At 41.5% G+C, this 25,598-nt stretch overlaps 1 protein-coding gene across 1 annotated transcript; it reads left to right on the forward strand.

The window, feature by feature from the left end:
- The first annotated feature begins 1,531 nt into the window (after positions 1 to 1,531).
- tshz3a (teashirt zinc finger homeobox 3a) lies at positions 1,532 to 23,931 on the forward strand. Its single transcript, XM_047354085.1, has 2 exons — positions 1,532 to 1,905; positions 19,780 to 23,931. Exons 1-2 carry the CDS (start codon positions 1,866 to 1,868, stop codon positions 23,076 to 23,078), a joined length of 3,339 nt encoding a protein of 1,112 aa, XP_047210041.1. The 5' UTR covers positions 1,532 to 1,865; the 3' UTR covers positions 23,079 to 23,931.
- Positions 23,932 to 25,598: the final 1,667 nt, after the last annotated feature.

The following is a 25,598-nucleotide window of genomic DNA, read 5'->3' on the forward strand; positions in this document are numbered from 1 at the left end:
GGTATCACTGTGCTCAATTGGCCTGCCAACTCTCCTGACCTGAACCCCATAGAGAATCTGTGGGATATTGTGAAGAGAACGTTGAGAGACTCAAGACCCAACACTCTGGATGAGCTAAAGGCCGCTATCGAAGCATCCTGGGCCTCCATAAGACCTCAGCAGTGCCACAGGCTGATTGCCTCCATGCCACGCCGCATTGAAGCAGTCATTTCTGCAAAAGGATTCCCGACCAAGTATTGAGCGCATAACTGTACATGATTATTTGAAGGTTGACGTTTTTTGTATTAAAAACACTTTTCTTTTATTGGTCGGATGAAATATGCTAATTTTGTGAGATAGGAATTTTGGGTTTTCATGAGCTGTATGCCAAAATCATCCGTATTAAGACAATAAAAGACCTGAAATATTTCAGTTAGTGTGCAAAGAATCTAAAATATATGAATGCTAAATTTTCATCATGACATTATGGAAAATAATGAACTTTATCACAATATGCTAATTTTTTGAGAAGGACCTGTACTTAGGGTAAGCCTTATGCACTGTAAATATGTAAAAATATATAAGTTCTTAGCATTTGCGTTGTAGTTTGTCACTTTTTTATCTGACAAAAATATTTAATCTGCTCTTACCAATAATATGATCATGCAACTGTTAGAACAAAATCTTAAACAGACGTATCATTAAAATAAATACTAGAAAAGAGAGTGTGGCTCTTTCACCAGGGTGCCGCTGTTTCAAGGGGTAACACGACCACTCCAAAAACATTAATTTTCTGTTGCTTATTTACATGATCAGGTACCCCTTATGGGTCAACGTTTTTACCCAGAGAAGTTCTGTATATAGCAGATACACGTACCCATTATGTAACTCTAGGCAGTCCAAACTGGTGTCTATTTTAAGTCCATTGCCTAAACCTATGGGTCCCTTAAAAAGTGTTAGAAGCCAAATGTTGAAGCCAATAAGTTGAAGGTTTTAAAAAAAAATAACTGGCTACAACATCTTCAATGATTTTATAAGAATCCATTCTCCCCAATTAAAGCTCTTATTTTATACGTATCACGTATTGAATATAAATAAAACTATAAATCTGTGGTTTATATTTTATGGCACAAGAAGAAACGCCTCATCTACTGCGTAAATATTAGAACGCAAAAATATTAAATGAGATTTTAATGCGCATTAAACGTTTTTATAACAATATTTCAGATTTACTAAAATCTAAAGCATTCCTGCATGCCATGATAAGTTAAGAACAAAACCTAACAAAGGTAACCTATAACTGTATTTTACTAAATCCATGCACAATTTAAAAAAGTATTTAGATAGTTGGTGTTTTTGCTTTGTTTTCGTTCTCTCGTGTGTGATACTAAACTGTTTCCGAGCTCCTGGTCGCAGAGGTAGCTGGACGCCTGTGTGAGGTGTCCGCCCCTCTCTGAGAAGGAAAGAGTTAACGGAGCGGTGGGTTTGCCCGTTCTCCTGCTGTGAGTGACGCGTCCATCTCTCTTATCCCTCAACTTTGCCTGTTGCCAGACCAGGCAGCCGAGGTGGACGCTGGCTATCACCGCTGACATTCTCAACGCGATCGCTCCGAATAATCACAACAATACCAACAACAAACATCTATGATCCGTTTCCAGGTTTATTTATCCCCCTCTCGTCTTTCGTTCCCTTCCTACTGGCGGCGATGATTTTTAGTTTCCCTTCCTGTCGGACTCTCCGATGTTGTGCAGTCTACAACACGAAGGCGTAAATCTTTTCCTTAGTAGAGTTGGATCTTCCCGGATACGGCGAGGAGGTAACTGTATGACAGAGTAAGAGCAGGAAAGAGAAAAAGAAGACTTTTGACGGAAATCGTCGCGCAGAAAATGCCACGGAGGAAACAAGAAGCGCCGAAGCGCGCAGCAGGTATGTGGATCCAACTATAAAACCGTCACATCAGGTTTACGCATGTTTTGCCAGGCTCACTTTCCAGTCACTGCATTTCCGTTTACACTTTATGGCTTTTGGTCTGTCTGACGGTGCGCTTTGGCACTTTTGGTCACTGTTGTGAGAGCTCAAATAGGCTGTCCCCGACATTTTTCTCAAAGCGGATAAACAGTTTGAATATAACGTAATGCGTTTCTGGGCTGCAACTCGAATGGGTCTGCTGCCGGAAAGTTTCGCCCTCTATTTACAACTCAAGTCGTTCATTTAAATTCAGTAAGAGTGTATTTTGATACTGATTGCCTGAGGCGTCACATCAAGCGGATCATGGGGCTTTGTGCGCATTTTGGTCCAAGCGCATAACTTCTTTCACACAGTGAGAGGAGATGGAAAAAATCTACCTCTGAGGGTTTTTTTTTTTTCTTTCTCATTTTGGGAATAGATAAACAATCTGAGTGCGGACAATGGGAGTTTCGTGGGCTGGAAGGAGCTATAATCGACAGTTGCCATGTCTGATTTGACGGTTGATTGATTGGCTGTCATGCGGCTTTGATCTGATCCTTCCCGATTTGCATCAGAAAATCACTTCCCTCCATGTGCTGCTGCCCCTTGACGTCACGTTTTAACCACTTTGAAAGGACCTGTGTACTTTTTACCCTCTCTGACACACGCACGCACACTAGTTTCTATTTATTGTCCTTATTTGGTCTTTCTATTGAATTCCGGTTATTTGAGCTATGACATTTGTGCCTAACTATAGCACTATTCTTGAACACAATTCACACTTGAACCTTATAAATGATGGGCCACGGCATCAGGACTCTATTTAGGGCTTTGTCTCCCATATGGTAACTAGTCCTGAGAAGTTAGGTTATTTTAACAGAAAAGGTCCTAACAATGTAAGAAATACAAGCATGCTCAGTTTGTATCGCTGGTGGTGAAGTGACTCATGAAAAGTGAAAGAAAAGGAGAGAGCAAAGTGGTCTCACAGTAAGAAATCATACACACACTTCCAAAAAGAGCACATCACACTCACTTGTTCACTTTGAACACGCACTCACAGTAACAGGCATACAGTGGGCAGGGGAGGCAGGAGGAGTGGGTTAGGGGTTGTAAAAGGAGCCGTGTGCTATGTAATGGAGGGGAGGAATGGGTTTGCTCTGTCAGACTGGACCGTCACAACGGCTTTGTTTCATGTTTGATTTAATTGTCTCTCCCCTGACAGGCCCATTCATCAATGGCTTTAATGGTCAATCAGAGACAGGCTGAGTGAGTGCTCCCATTCTGTTTAGCCATAAGCTGGCCTGGGCTTTTATTTCATCAAAATGCCCCAGCCCTAATGTACATGCTCACTGGCTCAGAGTGGCCGTGGGGAGCACATAAAGAATGACTGAAAGCTTTCTGATTTCAGATCAGTGAGAAGGATGTTTTTTTCTTCTTCTTCATGTCCTCCTCTGCTCTCCACTCTCTCCTCCCCTCCACACTGCTGTTTCTCTGTTGACGAAAGAGAATAAAAGGCTGTAATATAGATCGTTTTGTGTTTTTAGAAAACAACTTTTTCTCCCTGCAACCACGCTTCTTTGTTCATTCATTCATCTATTCATTTCTTCATTTTTTCATGCTCCCCTTCCACCCCTGTCAGTCAGCCCGTGCAGCTGCAAGTTATAAAGTTGTCAACTGTTCAGTGGCACACAAAGGGTGATGATGAATTGATTGCAGCACAGAGCATGGTGATAGAGAGAGCAAAGAAAAGGATGACAGATGATGGGCCTTGATTAGGGACTTAGGGGGAGAGTCAGCCCACTGCAACCTTGAGACTTGCATGAAAAATCTACACACGCCCCAACAACATATATACACACACACACATCCAGCTTTGCTCTCTTATTGTCTCTCAAACACACAGACATGCACGCAAACACACAGCTTCTCCCTCTTTTTCTTTCCAGTCTGAGAGGGCTTCTCCCTCCACAGTAGAAAACTTGTTTTGCCTGCTTCATTAGCGTTGGTCCAATTAGCCGTGAGGCTGATGGAGTCCTGACAGGCCCTGTGATTGGAGATGACAAGCTCGGGGTGCCTGGCCCAATGAGGTTTGCCACCACTTTGATGTAATCAACTTGATATTACACAGAGCTGCTCGCCTTTGGTTGTGCTGTAACTCAATTTTCTGCTGCAGGTGACAAATGGGCCTGCGTACCTGGGTCAGGTCTGAGTGTTCTTAACAACCAAGGGCGGCTGGCCACATAAACAGCAGAGAAAACATGGAAGAGGGAGAGTTTTCCTAACTGTGGAAACGCAGACCTCCTTCCTTTTGTGGCTGGTGATTAGCTTTACCTCTAGTTCAAGGCCTGAAGCTATTGAAGCAGCTGAAGTATACGCCGTTGCCTTAACAGGAAGTCAGCAACAGCTTTAGAACGAATGGGCAAAGACACGGCTATTACACTAAATAGTCCAGGAGGTAGAGAAGAGTGGGGTACAACCTAAAACTTTTAGATTTTTAACTTTATAATGAAAGAACGTTGTTCAAATATTTTTCAACATCTTTAACATGTGTGCTACAAAGGAGCACTTCAGTTATTTGAGTATTTGCCTGCTGTTTTTTTGCAACATTGCTCAAAATAGACGAAGCTAAATGTTAATCTATACCCCATAGGTGGGGTAAGTTGTGACAGACTGAAGATTAGTTGGAATGCTTGCTAATATACACGGTCTAAATGTAATTTATTTATTTCAATTTGAGATGCAATGATCTTCAGTTTTCTTCAGATTGTTTTTCATACAAACTGTAACATAAAAAAATGAAAAATGTGCTGCAGATTTTTTGATCACAGTTTTGAACCCAATAGAAAATGAAGGAATTATAAGATTATCCAAAATAATTAATGCACATGAACCTACCACTGCTTGACGTGACTATAGACCACAAATGGTGGAATGTCTTAGTTTTGTTGCATTTAATGAATACAGGGGACAATGCTGAGCTTTTCAGGGTTTGACCTGTCAATCACTGATCAGAGTCACTCAAGGGAAAATTGGTTCATTCCAATCCGTGGCTGATTGACTGGAACATCTGCAAATACAAATCTATCAGCAGACTATAGATGGACACTGTTTGAGGCTCTTTACTCCTAATCACCTCCCCTCTTTTTACATTTTTAGAATTGGTTGACGATTGGTATTAACAACACATTTCTATTGATCCTTTCGTTTTTCATCTATGTGTGTGATCTCATTTGTACTATGCTAATTTTTGATCAAAACATCGAATGTCATTCCTTTTTTTAACATTTTTATTTATATACATTTATGTATTGTTTTATATTTATTATTTTATTCTTAGAGTACAATTCATACGAATTATTCCATCATATATTAATTTACTTTCGGTTAACTTAACTGAACACGTAAAATAGCCTGAAATAGCCATGGGCCGGGATGAGATTCTCACAGTATGAAAATGCCACCGTAATATATAAAATGTTTCTGTTGTTGTTTTAATACAAAAAACTTAAATTCAGTATTAATGTTTTCTGTTCTGTATAGTAACATAAGTGTGACACTAATATTAGCTGGTAAATTAGTGAGGCTGCTCATAGAGTTAATTGTGATTTTAACAGAGTTGCCTTAAGAGTAATGTTTGGTTTTCTTTCTGTCGCTATAAATATTTTCAAACGGTGAATAAATCCATCTTGAAGGCAAGGGAAAGGCATAGGATCCTTTTTCCAGCCAGCTGACTGCCAGTGCCCAGCAACAGGTGGGGAGGCACAACATTACTTTACTCTACGCTTCAAATTAAAAAAACTGCTGCCACTCTTGAACTCTCTCCTTCATCACATTAAAATGACTTTAAACTGTAGGAACAGTACAACGGTAGATTTTAGCAATTTTAATACCATAACTTTTTAAGTTCTTGCTACTGTTAACTGAGCCATTCATAGTTACGGCTAGATTATTGACACTGTTGTTTAAAGTTGACTTGTTTGTGATAAGAACCTACCATACCGGAAAAAAACAAATCTATATCGTTTCTCCAACACTGTTTTCTTCAGCTTACTGTGAATTTAGGTGGGAACTGTCAGGCAATTTGCAGATATGCTTTAAACAATGTCTCAATTACGTGAAAGGTCTGTTACAATTAGCCCTGCATTATAACTTGTCTACAGCGTTTCTGTTGCTATTTTTTTTTTTTTTTACTAAATGTGTTACTGCTCTCTAAGGTCATCACAGAGATCGCAGTCCATCCTGTCTATTTTTATCCGAAGCTTGAAATACTATGTTTCAGTTATTTTGAACCTTTCTGATAAACGACAGTTTCCTTTTTCTCCAGGGTCAGGAATACAGCTGACAGATTGGCACCGTCCCTTATTTTTGTCGATGTGAGTGTGCATCTAAATTGGCACCTACACTCAATTCATCGGGTCTGTATGCGTGCGTGATTTGGTTCTACCCATGAAAGGAATGATAACTGTAGTGTATTTGTTGGAGTCTGGCCATAATCCTTGAAACCTGCAGGTCTTAAGTGTTCTATCACTCCATCTGTTTGCCTTCGCACATCACCAGTGCAACATAAGAACAGCACATGCATGCTTAGAAAATTGTAACAGCCTGATATGCAGTGTTGACACCAGGCATGGTGTCCTTATGAGATTTTTACAGTATGATATCCTTGTGAAAAATACAAAAATTTTATGGGAGGGATTTGCAATGTGGAATTAAAATTTTATCCTGATACATTCTTGGTTTTTTGTGCAATAACCATTAAAGTGATGATTTTTTTAAAGAGAAAAAGTAGGGTTTGCAAACATCAGCAATTGATGTCCTCATTCTTTTTCCCTGATAACACTAAATTATGCAGTAACCTCTATTTCACAGTACAGTATCTGCACAAAAAATGAATATAAATTGTATGTGATTTAGTGTATGTATGTTTTGTTGTTTTTATTCAAAGGCAGAAAAGTTACCATTATTCATGCTGCTGCTACGATAATATAACATTAATTTTTACAGTTGCAATAATGTTATAGGCTTAAACAACCACATGGAATAAACTCCCACCGAAGTTAGTAGTAGTCATAGTGCTTGTTGTTCTGATGATGCTTCCTTTCAGGCTCTTTGTAGAATAAAACAAGTCTAACAAGCTGGTGTTTTCCTGTTAATTGGATGATCCATCTACCTTAATAGATATTCCGCTCATATCTTACCAGCTGTAATGTTAAAACGGCACTGACTTTTTGAAGAGTGCTGGGAGGTGCTCCCTTAATTTGCACACCATGATTCTGTTTTTCCACAGCTGGAAAAATGTATACATAATAGCTAAATTTGTCTTCTATCTAAGAAAGAGCCTTCTCTCAGCTGACTGGCAGTGCACAGCAACAGGTGTGAGAGAGACAACCCTGCATTACTCTATGCTCCAAATGGATGAATAAAACTCTTGTCTCCTCTTCACTTTCTCTGTCATCTCAAACCTCAGAAACCGATTGGCAGAATTTTTTTGCCATTTTGGAACATTAACTAATTTCAGTATACCCTGAAACTGACAACCAGACCAGTCAAAGCTGGCTTTAGTAATGATGCAAGCCTTTACAGTCTGTGTTACAGATGCATGCCCACATGTTGTGACTGGGTCAAAAAGCTGGTGAAAAGAAGTGTGTCTGCCTTGCTGTTTATGTGTGAAAAGCATATCCTTATGGAAGTAGCAGGGGAGCACCAGTTTGGACATAATTACTGGTTGACATGTGCACCAGTATTGTCTGAGAGCTCCAAAAACAATTCGCCTCCACTTGTTTGCAGGTGTTAGAGCAAGGCAAATGGTTTGGCCTTGCAGGCCTTGTTGCTAATGAAAGTCCTGCAGCCGGATTGCATTGAAGTTGAGTCACGTCTGTGATCTATGTGTCTGATAAGTGCATACCTAATGAGGCTGGGAGCACCAGTGAAAGGATGAGGACGCCTGACGGAGTGTTTCCCACAGGTATTGACAGACGCCTTTTTTTGTTTTTAACCGTGGGCCTCTACTACATAAATCCTGCCTGTGCAATGATAACAGTGCCACCCTGCCAGCAAGTGACTGAAACATAGACTTTTGGAGAAAAAAGAAGGGCATGAGGGGGGAGGAGGTAGTGGTGCTGGGGATGATGGTTGGGGGGTGGAGTGGGGGTGCTGAAATGGGCCTTCTCTCCCTTTTAACACACACTTGGCAGATGTCAAGCCATAGGGTTGGGCTCTCAGAGAGGAGTGTAAGTAGTGTAGTAGTGTCACAAATAGAAAACTGTTAGCCATTCGCTCTTCCCTTTCAGCTTTCAGTGTGCTTTCAGCTGAAGTTTTCAGCAGAGACTGCTGTCTTGGCACCGACTCGGAGGCTTTGTAAAAATAGTCCCACCGCTCTTGTGATGGATGCAGCTGCACTGTGGCGACAATTGGGACAGGCTGGATCCCCACAGCCCCACCAACCCCCCACCCACCTTTTTCCTCTAAGAAGTGAGAGAGCGTCAGAGCCTGGTGGGATGTGTGCTCTTTTTCGGGGAACCTGATCTGCTCTGTTCTTCAGGGGTCCTGAAACCCAATCCATGAGGAGAATAGGCCGGCCATACCAGAGAGCCGATTTCCTTTTCAACAGAGTCATTTATCACTGACCCACCCTTCGCTTCTGACACGGTGACGTGTGTCATTTATCAAACAGGCTTTACCAGATACACACAGACGGGAGGTGGGTAGGGGGCAGAGAGGAAGAGAAGACAGAGGGAAGAGAGGAAAAACAAGACAGAGATTGGACTGAGAGAAACCAAAAACAAAACTAAAAAGTTGAGGAATGAAGAGCTAGATGCAGAGTTGGAGGAGCAAGAGATAAACTTTTGTTTGTGTGCGTGTGAGTGATTTTCCAGGGAAGAGTGAGTTTTCCTGAAACCCTTGAGGAGGAGTGTTTGGGAGGGGAGATTTTTTTGAGATGACAGGAAGGATTGAGTTACACTGAGCCACGTCTTGATGAGTGACAAAATGTTCTTCCATGACGCGTCGCAAGATGTCTGAATGAAGGGGAGAAATATGCTTTGTCCGTGTACAAGTCCGACAAATGTGCAAGCGTTGTTTACTCATGATGTATGCACAAAAAACACACACACACAGAGTTACTGTAGACGTGTGTGTGCTTGCGTGCAAATGGGGCCATATGGCGTCAATGTTTAATGTGTGTGCGCTGCTTCCTGATGAACAGGGCTGACAGGTATCACTCATGCAGCAGCCTGGCCTTTAAATGAACCCGAGCCGCTCTGCTCTCCCGTGGCCCTAACAGGCTCTCTCCAAGATGGATGCTTCTTTAAAAATCAGATTAATGATGGATACCAGGCTTATAGCTCCATTTATCATGAAGAATATTATTTAGGCCGGCCGTGGCTGTAACTGGAGAGCCAGGAAGAGAAGAAGCAGGGTGGAAAGCCTGAGACAGACACTCACTGTGTGATGGATGGGTGAGCGCTCTCTGAGTGTTACTAGACACCAGTGCTGCAGCAGTAAGCCATAATCAGATAGCCCAGGGATGTTTATCCCGCAACTACACTACCCAGATTGCTTTGCCTGAAGGGTTGCTTTATAAAAGATATAGGCGGTCATTATTATCATCTTTTAAAAGTTGGTTGAATCTGGCATTGGCTGGTATGGGATTCTCACGGTATTATAAGCAACAATTATTTCTATTGTTGCTAAAATGATTATTACAGTCTCAAAGAGCACTAGGTATTTTTTCAGTCTTGAGGTGACACATAGACCTCATTTAGACTGGAGTCAATGTTAAGTCTGTAGACTGGTTTAGACCTTTGTATTTGATCTAGGTTTGGACCAAAGTGTTCTAAACCTAGACTTGGAATAAAAATTTGTAAAGTCCACAAAGAAGTCTGTGAATAATGCAAAGCATAAACCGAAACTCAAATGAATTAACTTCACTTTTTGGACCATGTGATGTTGGGATATGACAGCAATAATACCAGTGTGCATGGTACAAATTCCTAGATTAACCTATTATTTGCACATCATTAAGTGTGCTGATGTGCAAGTCTATGAGTTGAGATGTTGTGTTATTAATTAAGAGGTTTAGAGTTTGAGCCCAGCCTAGTCTTGGTTAAAACAAATCTATCTTTACACCTCTAATAAACATGTAAAAACAAGCTGAAAATCACTTTTAGACCGTAAACCAATTTTAGCCTTGACATCTATAGCCTATTGATAAACTCTGCAAAAACTAGACTAAAACTAATGCGACTTAAGATTATAAAAATTTAATTACATTGTGCTTTTAAAAGATTTTCTTTTCAGCCCACAGTGCACAGCAACAGGTCCCTAACCATTACTCTATACTCTTTAGAGCAACAGAAAATTCTCCTCACTTTGGCATTTCGATAAAATGATTTTAAACAACTGGAATAGTATTTTTTTTTTAGTAACTATGAATCAAAGTTTTTTTGTTTTTTTTCCTCGGGATTCCTTGATCCTGGTAACTGGTCCATCCACTGTGGAGTCTGGTGGAGAGACAAATGATATGTGTGCAGATTTGTAATATGTTTTAAAAAGATCCATTGGAGACAACATAAATAATTATATGTAAGTTGTCATGTAGTTTTACTGAGGAAAGTCCCCAAATCCATCTGATTCCCAAAAATATTTGATTGAAAGTACAGTGAGAGGTCAAGGCAAGGTTAGCTCTGCTGTTCTGAAAGAGGAGTGAAGAAAAAGAATGTTTTGTTTTTTGTCCTCTCCTCGTTCCCTTCTCTCTGCCTCCTACATTGTCCTTCTCCCACACACTACAGTGATTTATGGTGACCATCCATCTTCAGGCCGCGTCCATCACCTCCTCGTTGCTAGGCGATCATGGCAGCAGCTGTGTGTTGTAGGAGGGATTTAGTTTGTCCGGCTCCTCAACCCAAGTTTATTCTCTCCTCTGCCTAACTTTTTCTGGCCCAAGTTTCAGCTTTGAACGTAGCGCTCGTTTCACATGCAGCTTTTTAACAGAAGAAGCCAATATACTGTAGGCTGTCTCTAAAGCCGGACTTCGCTCTAACGTTGTAGGATTTGGAACTCCTTAACTCTAGACCTGCATTACCATCATTTGTTATCGAGCTTTTACCCCTGTATTGTTGTTTTTAAAAGCCTGGACATTTTTTTTTTTACTTAAAGTTTTGATTTGCTTATGAAAGGCTCTTTTGATATTGTTCTTGTTTTGTTCTTTTAAACAAATAGCTGAGATGTTATGTTATTGAGCAAGTCTCTCTTTCTAATGGCTCTAAATACACTTTAACGAAAGGCTGGCAGGAAGAAAGAAGAAGAATATTTTTTTCTTGTCAAGTTAAATCAGAACAACAGTAATGTGAGTCTGATTCCTGTTGGTCTTGTAACAGTTTTGTCTTTGGACAGTTTTACGGCTTCCTGCTCTCAGCTTAGGTCACAGGCAAGAGCAGATCGGGGCCGGTTTTAAACAGGCCTAGTTTAAACGATTAAACAATGTTGGTGGCAAAACAAGCTAAACATTACCAACGCTGATGGAACACACCCACAGGCTTTACTTTTCCCACAGCTTTTTTTTATTGCATACAGTCTTGCAGTGTAATTTCCACTATAAGGAAACATTCAAGCAAGCCAATTGGAATTTTTAGGTTATTTACAATAATGCTTTACAATTTCCTTCAGTTTTTACTGCTATTATTTGCTTCCAGCTTTAGGTTGCACTCTGAATCAGCTGCCCAAGGCAGGAATCTAAAACAAGCATATAATAATAATAATCTACAAACATTTATGCATGCAGGTACTGGGGTACTCATCTCAGCTTACCTGTTTTTTCTCTTAGTTTTGTGTTTCTTTCAGCTTTCTTCTTAATTTTTTGCTTATTTTACACAGCCTGGTGACCTATTGATTAGTGGCGGTTACATATAAGGGTGGCATGGGTTTTCACCTAGGGTGGCATGGCTTAGGGGGTGCCATGAGACAAAAAAAGAAAAAGTAGTTACCCGTCACTTGATACCCAAACATGTTTTGGACTGCTTTTTTGCATGGCCAGTCAATGTAAACACATGCCCACTGTGCTGTACACAGTGATTGGCTGGTGATGCATATGTTGGTGTCTGATTGGTGCTTAACTAAAGGGGTGTTTCAAAATTTCAAAATCTTTCAACTGGATTTTCTACATTGAACAGAGATTCTTTATAACATAATTTGTGATTTATATAGCCTTTATTATTTTTGTTTAAGCAAAAAAAAATAGCAATTTCAATGCCTTCTTGGCATTAAGACCACCTTAGATTGAGACAAGTGTAAATATGTGCAATATGTAAAATGATCAAACCTGGACTGAATTATTCTACAATGATTATGGATGTGAATGAAAGAGAGTTTGTTAAATCTCTACCTTGCATTTAAAAACAAATGGTTAAGATTTATCTGAATCTGTATCTCATTCTCATTCATACCAGAAATGTTTTGTTCCTAATGTTTCTAATAAGTTACCTAATAAAAAGAAAATAGAAATTCAGACTAGCTAGAAACCTCACGGAGCTTTGACTGAGACATGCTGGTGAAAAGTGCACAAAAACGAGGAGAAAATAAATTTTTGTCAAAGGAAGATTGACTCTTACAGCAAGTTTTGACTGAAGCATTGCTTTCTCTTATAGTCCTTATTTGTGGCCTTGGATGTGCACCTGTGTAAGAAGGTTGTGCAGATTTTCTGATTTGTTTCCATAATGTTTTATCACTTATTGTGGCTACTTTAAACTGAGACCCGATGCGTTTCGTGACCTCGTTCTCCTCTGAGTTGGATTAAGTACGAGGAGGCCTTTATGTGTTTGTGACTTGTCTCCTGTCAGATAAACTGGATACATTTTCAGGTCGTAGGGGTCTGTGTGTGCAGCTGGCAGCTTTGAGGTCCAGCCATAACGCAACAACCAGCTGAGGGTTCAATCCATTCGCTTGTTCACTCTCTCTCCTCTCACTATGCTCACTGACAAGGTTCAGCCCTAAGCTTTGCCTGGGGCCAGAATGATCTCTCTGTTTTTCCCATCTCCCATATCACACATCCTGCACTACAATTGGCGGACACAATGTATTCACACTGCCATCAGGGGGTAGGGAATGCACACAAATAAAACCTGACAAAGACATCCACCATTGCCTGGAAGCACACTGCATGAAAATGCCAAATGTTGTAGCAGAGTTATGAATTAAGAACCTATAAAGTTAGAAAGTTTAGATTTCTCCTGGTCATCTCTAAAAACGCGACTTATGTCAGAACGTATTAATTCTTAAAGTGGCCAAAGATCACCTGTTATAGTTTTTCTCGTGGGACTTTAAGCCAGCTTGAAGGGATAAAAGGAAAAAGAAGGAGAGACCTAAGTTTGATTGAGTGTGTTACTTTGACACATGTGTACAAGGGAAAGGCATTTTAGGTATGTTACTGATCTGCTGCTATTTTGACTTAATGGGGCTGTTTTGGACAAAAGTTTTCTAATCTATTCAGAAAGCTTTAGACAGCTGAAAAACTTGAGAGAAACTACAAAGCAGATTTCTTTTTTCCTTTTTTCTATTTGATTGATACTGAGGTGGCTTCCTGTCCTGTAATGTTCCTAAGCTGTTTCCTGTCAGTAAGGGCCCCTCACTGAGGAGCTGTGTTGGTTCAAGGCAGTCAATGTCCAGCTCAAATATTGTATGCATGTCAAGACAGACATGTCATGCTGTTATAGTTTTAGTCATTTCTTTCAGAGTGTTAGTCTTCTAAAAATATTGACCAACATATGAACATATATCCCAAAATATGTTTGTTCCTTCTTTTCTTTTGATACCCAGTAATAATAAAAAATATCCCTCTTAAAATAACATCACATCATCCAAAATGTGTTTTTTTTCTTGTTAGGTGTTTGGTTTTATTGTTGCTATCGCTCTTTTACACTAAGCTAAAAGAGTGGACTACTCCGAATACTCTGTCTAAATTCCAGAAACATACACTTTTGAAAAATACAGGTATAATAATTAACCAACTGGAATTACTGTACAGAAACATCAAGTTATATATTCATTAAAATTCTGCTGTCCGTTTCACACAGTAATCACGTCCACATTGAATAGCATTATCGTGACGTGGTTAATGCTTAGGTGTTGCAAAGTATCACATTTTTGGGGGTAGTCATCGTCAGGGCCGATTAAAGGCTCTCACAGTCAGGCATACTCTGCGCACACTATCACCATATTCCTGTGTCGAATTCCTACATTTTGCTTGTAGCTTTGGAAAACAAAAGAACTAGGGATGATTAGGGATGAAAAGGGGGGATACAATACACTGGTGAAGGACATGAAGACGATGGACAGCGAGAAACACTTTGAATATTTCCAAATGGATAGTAGCAATTTTGATGAGCCACTTGGGTGCCTAGCCGAGTTTGTTCTCCACCAGGGCACCCACTGCACACCTGTCAGTCCAGCGCAGAGAGCACAATCCTTATCAGTTCGGTGTCACATATAAAACAATTAAATGTGAAGGTTTTTTCCCACTAAGTTTATTTTTTATGGTCGATAAATAGAGCTTTGCATGGAAGTGTTCTGCGGACATCCGCTTTGAGTCCAACTCATTCTGCCATCTAGCTGATTTCTCTGTGCATCTCAAGGAATCAAAAGTATCATTGGATCTAAAAAAAAAAACAAGAAATCATCAGTATATTTGTAACACATGCTGTTTTTAGCTAGTTAGTTAAAGCTATTTGAAGAATATTTTTCCAGATAAATATGTTTTTCAAACCGGCCCCTGTTCTTCAGTGAAAAAAAGCAATAAAAATGAAAGATTATATCCATGATGACCGCTGAAGGACAGCCCTTTTTTTAATTCATGTTGCCTCTGGCAAGGTTGTGTTTTTGACCAAGCAATCATTTAGCTACGAGGGTCAGATGCAGGTACAGTTTCTAATGACACATCCTGTTTACCCTGCTTCTGTTGGGTGTGATCTGCCTCCCCAAACTGTTTCCCCAGCTGTGGAACATTCCTCTTGGTCATCAAGACGTGGTGCGATAAAGAGATTATTCAGACTATTTTTACAAAGTTTAAAGTTTGCAGATGTGTGTTTAGATTGGTATTTTTTGTTTGTTTTTTCTGATGGTGGTAAGATACATCAGAAGCGAGCAGATTTGTTCTGCAGGAGGTCATGTGGGGTTTTCTTTATTCACATGAGGGCCTGTTTAGGATACAGCAATAACAGAGTTTAAGACCTTCAGCGGCACTTGAAGAGAAATAACACATTGACAGAGAGAAGGATACAGACATTGAAAGCCTCTGTGTCAGAGACAGCCACAGCACCTTCCTGCTGCCTAATTACCCACCCCCCCCCACCCCCCACCCCCACATACACACACACACACACACCCTGCCCTCTCTGTTGTTCCTGGTCGTCAGAGCAGCACTGCAGTATTTCTATCAGATGATCTCTCCCTCCTCGTCTGCAGCCCTTATGTTTATGAAAATGATACTCCACAGGAATGCTTCCTGCATGCCAAGATGTCACTGTCTTTCCTCATCACATGCATCTACGTGCATGTTTGAGTCAGTTTGTGTGAATGTGTATGGGGGGGGATTATTTATAATTACTTGCCATGTATTTGGGGTTGAACTGTGTGCCTCCATACACAAGTCTTTCATTTTTTCTGCAGCTTTTGTTTTCTGTGAATTTGTTTTCCCCTTTTCTTTTTCTGTGAGGTGCAACAGCGATGCTGATTGTGTGAAAGTGCACCTCCTACCATTCTTATCCAACCCCATCCCAACGGAATCATTCAAGGAAACTAATGATTCTTGCCCCCCTTTCCACCACCACTATGGCATCAGCTCAGTTTATCCTTACAAGAACCCGCCACACATTCTTGCTTTCCTTTTCTCTTTCTCACACCCACACATAGACACAAACACCAGAAAGACTCATAAACCGGCCTGTGCCATATGCTTAGATATTACTTAAGGTTGCTACCAAGAGTATTGTTGTATTCAAAATATTCATAATTTATTCTAAAGGAGCCTCTATATTCCCATCACCTTTTATTAGCTTGATAAATCACCTCTGTTGTCAGTCAAGGCAGGGAGAATAATTGGATGTGGTTGTCGCCGTGTGTGATGGATTATCAGTCATTGGGGATTAAATTAACAGATAGTGCTCAGACATAATGGTTTTTGTTTTGCATTTTAAATTGCCTGGGAGCACGGTTTGACTCTAAAGATTTTTATTGCTGGTCTTTTTTGGACTTCTCTCTCCCTCCATTCTGTGCTGCTTGCACTTCAATAGCCCATAGAGTTGCAGCCCTATTGGTATTAAATGTAAAACGTTTTCTACTAGAAAATTGGAGAGAAGGTGGTTTAGGAAAGTGGTTACATGGGATGGTAATTCAATTCAGAAATTCCCCAATTACAACTAAACCTTAGACCAATTTTCAATCTCAAGTTTTTGTATAGCTATGACCTGCGGATACCAAATTTTACCGACATATCTTTAAGAGCTATGGCATATGAATATGTATTTAATATTAGAAGCAGAGGTTGTGTCATGGCATGTGTGAGAGAGCAGTCCAAATATATCCATATATCCATCAATCCATTGTCTATAAATGCTTGTCCTTGTAGATTTATGGAGAAACAGGCCACCAGTTCTTTAAAGGACAACACAGAGATACACAGGAAAAACAACCATGCAAACATACACTCATACCTAAGGGCAATTTAGAGACCAATTAACCCTACGGTCATGATTTTAGACTGTGAGAGGAAGCTGGAGTACCCTGAGAGAACATACACATACAAGGGGAGAACATTCAAACTCTATGCAGAAAGACCCCAGACCAGTATTCTCACCCAGGAACTTCTTACTGCAGAGCAACCGTGCAACTAACTGCCCCACCTTGCAGCCCATCCTAAAACAAAAACATAGTTTAAGCTGTCTTTAACAGCTCACACTGGCAATTAGCATTGTTAGCTTTAGTAAAACAACAGTTTCAGTGTGTATTCCCTGGAAAATGTAGATCCTCACAGTTTGAATGGCCTGCAGACATTTCGTAGAAAATAGAGCTTGCTTTTAGATAACCTTTTACATCTATTTGCTTCCTCTGCTTTTGTTTTTAACCACCTCACTGTTACTGAAAATAGCTAAATTTCAGTGTTCTTCACTTAGTAACAACATCCACACCAAAGAGTGTTGTTGTCGACATGAAGCCGTTTACCTGATGCTGCTTACATGTGGCACAGTTACTGATCTGGAACTGAGTTTCTGACTGGCTGGCATGATTTCAGGAACATTATAAATGTGATACTATTGCTGAAAATTGCTGCAATGATACAGATCACAATCAACCTGAATTTACTTCTCCTCACTGCTCTCTGTGAGCTTTAACATCTCAGTCACTAAAAACCCACATCAGGTCTAGGAATTAAGACTAGTTAAAGTCTGATCAACTGGCCAAATGTATTATTGATATGCAGTGTGAATGCGTGATACTTGAGGTATAATAACTTCCAAATATTCCAAGCAGTCCTTTGAGATTATGAAATAGCACTCACTGATATTGCAATATTTGTTGCAGTTTGATGTACAGTGCTTCTGTAGGATCAGACAAGCTGAAAATTGGCAGATTCCAATCGAAAACCAGATTCTCTGTGCAACTTTAGTTCCATGAAATAAATCAAATGTTTAGCAATATGCCAGGCCATATTAATGCAAACTGACAAACAAACCTGTGAGAAAACGCAAAACCCAACCTTCCTGGATTTTCTTTTTATGAACATAAGAAATAAAAGTAAAGTGAGAGTGAGGGAGGCAGCTGAACACTATTTGGAGGGAGATATGTTCCTAGTATGTTTCTCTGAGCGTGAGCAATTTACCTCTTCACCCCTTCTTCATTCTTCCACCCCTCCCCTCCTTTCCCTTCTCCCCACGTCCGCATTATCATAATTGTGTCCAGAACATGAGGGGCCGGGGAAGTGATCATGTCATTTTATTTACACCCTGCTTGGCCCTTTTTACAAACGACATGCCACTGACTGCCAAGCGGACTGGGGCCCGACGACATCTTTTGATCAGGGCTGTCGGGGCCTATCAGCGGAGAGTGGCAGGTAATGGATACCCAGTGACAAACCAAATCTCCGGGAGGACGGAGAGTGGGCCGCACCTGCCAGGTCTCCATTAGGCTGGCCTCTCAGTGGGGCTGCCTGCTGACTGTGCCCCCAGGGCCCAAATCAGGCCAGCGCCAGCCGCATGGCTGCTTAGAGATTGGCTGTTAGCACTGGAAATGAGAGTTATTTCAGCTATGACATTTTTGTTTAGACTGGATATGTGTATGGAGGGTGGAGGTGAGGGCATGAAAGATTTAGTTACACAGTGTATTTGTGTTTGTGTGTGTGCCTGTTTAAGATCAACTGTGTAGCTGATCAAACCATCTGAGTCCATATCCAGGTTTTTTTTTTCTAGCATTTGTCTTAGTTTACAATATTGTCCGAACAGCCTCAGACCTGTCCACAGGCCATCCACTATTTTCAGATTATTTGTTTTTCCTCAATTTGAGCGGTTTTGTGAGTGAGGCTGTCAGGAAATGAGGGAGCGGTGGGCTCGGGGGTGAGTGGTGGCTGAGTTGACGTTAGATGCGTAGACTTGTCGCCACGGGAAACACAGGAATCTGTGTGTGTTTAGAGTAACACTTACATATAAAGTTGATATTGGCTGGTTAAGTAATTAGGCTGTTTGCATGGATGCAGTTGGCTGGCTTACAGTCATGGTTCTCATATTTTGCCTACTCTAGGTTTAAGGCAGTGCTAACCTAATAACACTTTTAGTTTCTACATCACGATTGTCCCTGCTTTTCACAACCAAAAAATATTTCCATAGAGCCAAATTTGTGTTTCTTGCAAGTAAGAGAAAATGCCGTAGCCTTTGTTCAGCCAGCTGACCAGCAGTGTGCAGTAGCAAGTGGAGGGGAGGCAGTGCTGCCTTGCTCTATGTTTCAAACAGCCATTTAAATCTCTGGTCACTGCTTTCTCTGGCATCTCATTTTAAACCACATGAACCCTATAGTAGAAAATTGTGGTGGTTTTAATATCATCAACTTTTAAAGCCTTGAAGTAACCAGCTTATGCCTTCTGGCTTGCTTGGAATCTGATTTTTCTTTTTTCTCTTTTAGATTTAATGCTTCATCATTTTATTTTAAGAACCTGTACTGAAGTACTTCAGTCCACTTGACACAGTGGATTGTCTAGTTAACCTATCAAAATTTCTTCGACAAAATTTTGACATGCATTTCACTTCAACTTTTTTTTAGAAAAATGCTTTTTGACTGCGTTCATGCAGGCTTCAGTCTGGATTTCTGTATAATCAGAGAGAAGGCAGATGAAGAGGCGTCAGACATATTAACTGACAGATGGAGGTTGATCCAACTCATTTATTACCCCAGAGGAGAATGCCACAGTGAGATTGGGCTTCATTAATTTCAGATTTAGTTTTCATTTCAAGCTGTTGTGCCCTGAGATAAATAAAATGGTGCATTATGTTTTTGCCAAGATATTTCTTTTTTGTTTTCCTCCAATAGAAGGAGTGTAAAGAGGGGAGGCATAAGTTCCATGTGGCTGGGGTAGTATATAAATACAGGCTCGCCTAGAGGAAAATAACACCTCAACGGTTGATGAGGTGAAATGGGATGACTGTAATTTCTCAGCTCAGCTTTAAAGGCTCCCACACAGATGGCTCATTTATCCCTGGGAGTCCTCGGGCACACATTGCAGGGAAACTTTTCTCCAGTTATTCTAACATAGCATGTACTCTCCCTGCAATTTAACTCATCTCATTCCTTCTCCCTTTGTCTCCATTCTCCTTGCAGCTTATTCTCCTGAGGAGCTGGCAGAGCAGACTGTGGAGGAAGCCGAAGCAGGAGAACAGCCATCAGTACCGCAGGATGATGACCTTCCTATGAAAGAGGAATTTGTGGAGCAAAGTGTAGGGACTGCCAAGGAGCAGGCATGTGACCAGGAATCAGCTGAGGCCACAGAGCTCTCAGGACAAGAGATGGACAGTGAGTCACATGTAAGTGAAGCCAGTGACCGCCTCTCAGACTTCGAGAGCCCATCCAGAAAAGCAGAATCCAACTTTGTCCCAGCTTCTTTGAATCCTGATGCCAAAACACCTCCGATAGGCATGGACACGTTAGAACAAATGAAGGCTATTTACTCAAGTTTCCTGACCAGCCCTTTGTGGTCACCACTGAGCTTGAATTCCACACAACTTCAGGCACAGTCCTCAGCTTCTACAGAGAAGCCAGCCCGCAGCAACAGCACTAGCAGCAGTAGTAGCTGCAGCAGCAGTAGCTTTGACTGGCATCAGTCTGCAGTAGCAAAGACCCTACAACAGCACCCTCCTCAAAGCCGTCACCCTGCTCCATCTGAGCCAAGCCTCTTTAGTACAGTTCAGCTTCACAGGCAAAACCCAAAGCTGTTTGGCTCAATCTTCACTGGGGCTAGCAAATTCCGCTGTAAGGGCTGTAGTGCAGCTTATGACACGTTGGTGGAGCTGACCGTTCACATGAATGATACAGGCCACTACCGGGATGACAACCAGGACAAAACAGGCAGTGGTTCAAAACGCTGGTCCAAACCACGCAAGAGGTCCCTTCTGGAGATGGAAGGAAAAGAGGATGCCCAGAAGGTTTTGAAATGTATGTATTGTGGCCATTCCTTTGAATCACTACAGGACCTCAGTGTCCATATGATTAAGACCAAACACTACCAGAAAGTGCCTCTGAAGGAGCCAATGGCCCCAGTGGCAGCCAAAATCATGTCCTCTAAGAAAAGAGGACTTGTGGGGTTGGACCTCACGTCATCAAGATCAAGAGAAGGAACCCCCAAATCAAAAGCAGATCAGAGTGAACCCTCGCAAAAACCTTCCTCCACCCCTTACCCTAACTCTAACAACCGATACAGCCACCAGAATGGTGCCAGCTATTCTTGGCAATTTGAGTCTAATAAACTCCAGATCCTCAAGTGCATGGAGTGTGGCAGCTCCTATAATACACTCCAAGAGCTGAGGACCCATATGATGGTGACCGGACACTACCTGAGGGTGTCCAGCTCGGTGGGTAAGAGAATTAAATCAGTTCCAGAGGCAATCTCCCCCAGTCCTGGGAGAGTTACCACTCCTACTGATCAAAAGGTTCAGTCTGTTCCACTTGCACCCTCCACCTTCTCTCCTCCACCTCTTCCAACCAACACAACCCCTGCCACCTCCCCTCCTCTGAAAGAGATTAAGAAGGAGGAGGTTGAGGAGGAGTGCACCAAACAAGAAAGTGGTGCAAATGAAAAGCAAGTCATGGCCACTGTTGGTAAAGAGGAAGACAGTGAGGGAGAAGAAAAATATGACATTTCCAAGTATAGTTATCTTACAGAGGATGATCTAAAGGAGAGCCCTAAAGGAGGGATTGATATCCTAAAATCACTGGAAAACACTGTGACTTCAGCCATCAATAAGGCGCAGAGTGGGAATCCAAGTTGGGGAGGCTACCCTAGCATCCATGCAGCCTACCAGTTCCCTAGTACCCTCAAGCTCCAACAGGGCAACATGGAAAAGAATTCACAGATGAAGTTCTTGTTCAGTGGAGGGGATGGGGCTTTGTCCTCTTATGCTAAAAACCAACCCCTAATTTCCTCACCACTAAGTCTTTCTTCCCCCTTTCCCATTAACAACTTTCAAGCAATGGAAGATTTAGTGAAAAAGGTGACAGAGAAGGTAGCAAAGGTGGAGCAAAGGGTAAAACAGCTGTCTCCAAAGAGGGAGAACCAGCTGTCCCCTTGCAGCAGTGAGGCTGGAGAATCACACAAGGGAGAAGAGGCTGACTCACCTAGGGGATGGAGGGAAGTTACTCCAGCCAACAGTGACAGGGGGAGCCATAGTGACAGGGCATCCCCAGCAACAGAACCCAAAAGAGACTCAGCAGTTAAATCTCCCCTTACTTCTACACTGAGATGCAGCACCGCCATTATCACTGGTCACACTCCTCCCGAACAGCCCTTTGTCAACCCACTAAGTGCTCTTCAGTCCGTAATGAACATTCATTTGGGGAAAGCAGCCAAACCCTCTTTGCCAAATCAAGATCCCCTTAGCCTGCTTTCCAGGCTCAGCCAGAGCGTGACTGAGAAGGCCGCAGTGGCTGCTTCCCCATTACAGACCAAAAAACTAGAAAGTGTCATTGATAATAGTTTTTGCCAGCCCAATGATGACCAGCCGATTGACCTCACTAAAAGTAAAAATGATAAAGGAGGTTCTATGGGCTCAGGCGCCTTAACACCGTCATCCACGGGCTCTTCCATCTCCCCTATCTCTCTTGTTACTCCTACAAAGCTAACAGTGGTGTCTCCCTACACTTCCAGCAGCCCTCTGCATGAGAATGCCTTGTCAGACATCTCAGACATGCTTAGAAACCTGACACAATCACACCCTGTAACAAAGCCTCCTTCACGGTCCCGTGCCACAGATAAAATGGAGGTCGTAGGAACTACACACGATGAGGACGATGCATCTCTGCATGGCCACAAACGTAAGGGCCGTCACTCCAACTGGAACCCGCAGCACCTCCTTCTGCTGCAGGCCCAGTTTGCCTCGAGCCTGAGACAGACTTCAGAGGCGAAGTATATCATCAATGACCTCAGCCCACAAGAAAGAATGCACATATCTCGCTTCACAGGTCTCTCCATGACCACCATCAGTCACTGGTTGGCTAATGTCAAGTACCAGCTTAGGAGAACGGGCAGGACCAAGTTCCTCAAGAACCTTGACTCTGGTCAGCCTACATTCTTTTGTAGTGACTGTGCCTCTCAGATCCGGACCCCAACAGCATATGTGGGCCACCTGGAAGCCCACCTGGGCTTCAGAGTCAGGGACCTAGCCAAGCTGTCCCCCAAACAGACTGTAAGGGAGACAAACACTCTGACTGAGAAGGTGGCGCCCCTGGATTCCTTCCTTTTGCCACAATCCCCTGATGACTGCAGCAGTAATGGAGCTGTGTTCAGCTGCCAGCTCTGTGTCCGTAAGTTCGCCACTAAGCACGCCATCAAGCTTCACCTCAGCAAGAGCCACGGAAAGTCTCCAGAGGACCATCTGCTATATGTTTGTGAACTAGAGAAACACTAAATTACTTGTAGCACTAAACATACTGGATTACATATGTAGAATGACTGTTAAAAACAAAAAACTTTTGAGAATCTCCAATATTTTGGGTAACACATGAAGACAACATTAGCTACTGTTAAAAAGGTTTGCACAATGTGTTTACCTAAGTTTGGCCTACAAACATTTCTAATTTCTCTGTATTTTAAGACATTTATTTCACTTCAGAGTATACTGTAGTTTAAAGATATACAGCTTCCTCTGTCTGCGTTAACCTTCAGAAATGTGTAAGAACACGATGAATCCTTTGACTAGAACAGAAAAGGCGTTGACTTGAAACTTACAAAACCCAATGTATTCATTTTGTAATTCCCAAGTGGGGATTTGATCTGCTGGTAGACTGCATGTTTTCCTGTTACATTTGTACAGTCCTGTCTTGTCAAGAGTTAAAAATTCCTTTTCAGATTAGTCATTTTTAACACCTTAAAGCAGCCAAATTCCTGGGAAAGCTCCTTAAAAGAATCTGCCAAACAGCAGAAGTTCATCACTTTTTTTTATTGTTATCAGTTATCTTTGCTGATTGTAAAATCTGCCTTATTCATCATCACTGAGTAAGGGGCACTTAAAATCCAGGTCTGTGTAAAAATGTACATATATTGTGTAAGCTTACAATTTTCTGTTTAAATTATGCATACTTGTTATATTTCCTAATTTAAGAGGACTATGACTATCCACTGGTGCAGAGCCTTTGAAGACGATTAAAAGGACAATGTTTTGCACAATAGTTTTATAAATGTTATTTGATATAAAAAGACACAATACAGATATGTTGATGCCTTGTGCTTCTATGATTAAACTGAATTAACTGCTGAAAAAACTGTTTTGCTTTATGTTTATTAATCAGAGCAATTTGCATACAATTGTTTTTTAACAACAATTCAAGTTCCAAGCAGTGTAATTATTAAAGGTTGCAACACACACTTGGTTACTACAATATCATTCATTTTAGTACTTAGTAAAAGTAATAAAGTTTTACATTTTGTCATGTTACAGCCGTAAACATCAGTGTGTCTTATTGGGATGCAATAGACTCAAATAGTGCAAAATTGTGAAGTAGAAGGAAAATGCTAAACAGTTTTCAGCATTTTTTACAAATGAAAATCTAAAAGTGTGGCTTGCATTTGTATTCAGCCCCCTTTACTGTGATTCCCCTAAAAGCCAGTGGTATAAGTCACTTTCAATAGCCATCTAAATACTAAATAGTGTCCATCTAATGTCTATTTTAATAAACGTCCATGCAAAAAATGTGTGGCAGAGAAATAACACCACACATCACTCTGAACATACCAGTGTCTGCATCATGCTGTTGGGATCCTTCTTTTTTCAGCATATCCAGGGAAGCTGGTCACAGTTTATGGACAGATGAATGAAGTGAACCAAAGGGCAGCTCAGGTAGATTTCCTTTATTTTTTGTACAAAAACAAACATTTTAAAACCATGCACATTTTACTTCCAGTTCACAATAATGAACTTTGTTGGTCTGTCACATCCCAGTATTATACATTGAAATTTATAGTTGCAATCTGACAAAATGTAAGTAGTTGGAATACTTCTGCAAGGTTCTGTATTCTAAATAAAACTCACTTTTCACTATTGTCACACCAAGTCATGACAGAGCACTTTAGGTGACCTTTTGCTTACAGAGGTTACATCTGTAGATGTGCAGTGTAGAACTTCAAAATATACTAGATTGCACAGAGCCACAGTTCTTCCCAAATCCTGCTGATACCTATGTCGTCGTTACAGTGGGGCAGACTCTAGAGGTGCAAGTGGTGCCACTGCCTGCAAGGCGTCTGGCAGGTGGTGTGTGCTGCATGTAAACCACCAGATGTTTCTGAAACGAGCCACTGGAGGAGGAGGAGGAGGCAGGCAGGCACCAACAGCAGGCAGAGTGGGCTGATTACTACGGGGGCTTGGAAGCCATCAGGAGCCCTGGGCACAGACAGCAGATCTGGCACACACCTGGACTCCACGACTGTCCCTTGGAAAAAATAAAGTAGATCCTATATATGCGCGCTGAGACGAGCTGACAGTGGTGCAGGATGCAAAGACAGGTGCTATTCCCTCAATACAGGTTTTTGGATCTAACAATATTACTGGCAGGTGTTGATGCCGTCAGAGTAGTCACAATTCAGGCTCAGAGCCATGTAATGAGGAATTTTTAAAATGTTTTTCAGAAGGCATAAAATAGGCACACGCATACACACACATCTGCGTTTTAAATTTGTGACCATCCACCTCTGTCTCATTTGAAGACGCCTGGGGACACCATGTTCTTTCTGTTTGATCTTCCCAAGCTTTGCTTGTCATGACTGACTGACTGAGCGACTTGAGGCCGGGGAAGTTATCTGGTTACTATGGTGATGGCCATTTGCCCAGCCTCTAACCCCGCTCACTCACTCAACGGAGGACAGCTCGAGTGCAGCACACCCATTTACTCTCTTAAATCTCATCATCTCGCTTCAGTTCCTCCCACCCGGGAAC

The sequence above is a fragment of the Girardinichthys multiradiatus genome, chromosome 2 (assembly GCF_021462225.1).
Source record: "Girardinichthys multiradiatus isolate DD_20200921_A chromosome 2, DD_fGirMul_XY1, whole genome shotgun sequence".
NCBI lineage: Eukaryota > Metazoa > Chordata > Actinopteri > Cyprinodontiformes > Goodeidae > Girardinichthys > Girardinichthys multiradiatus.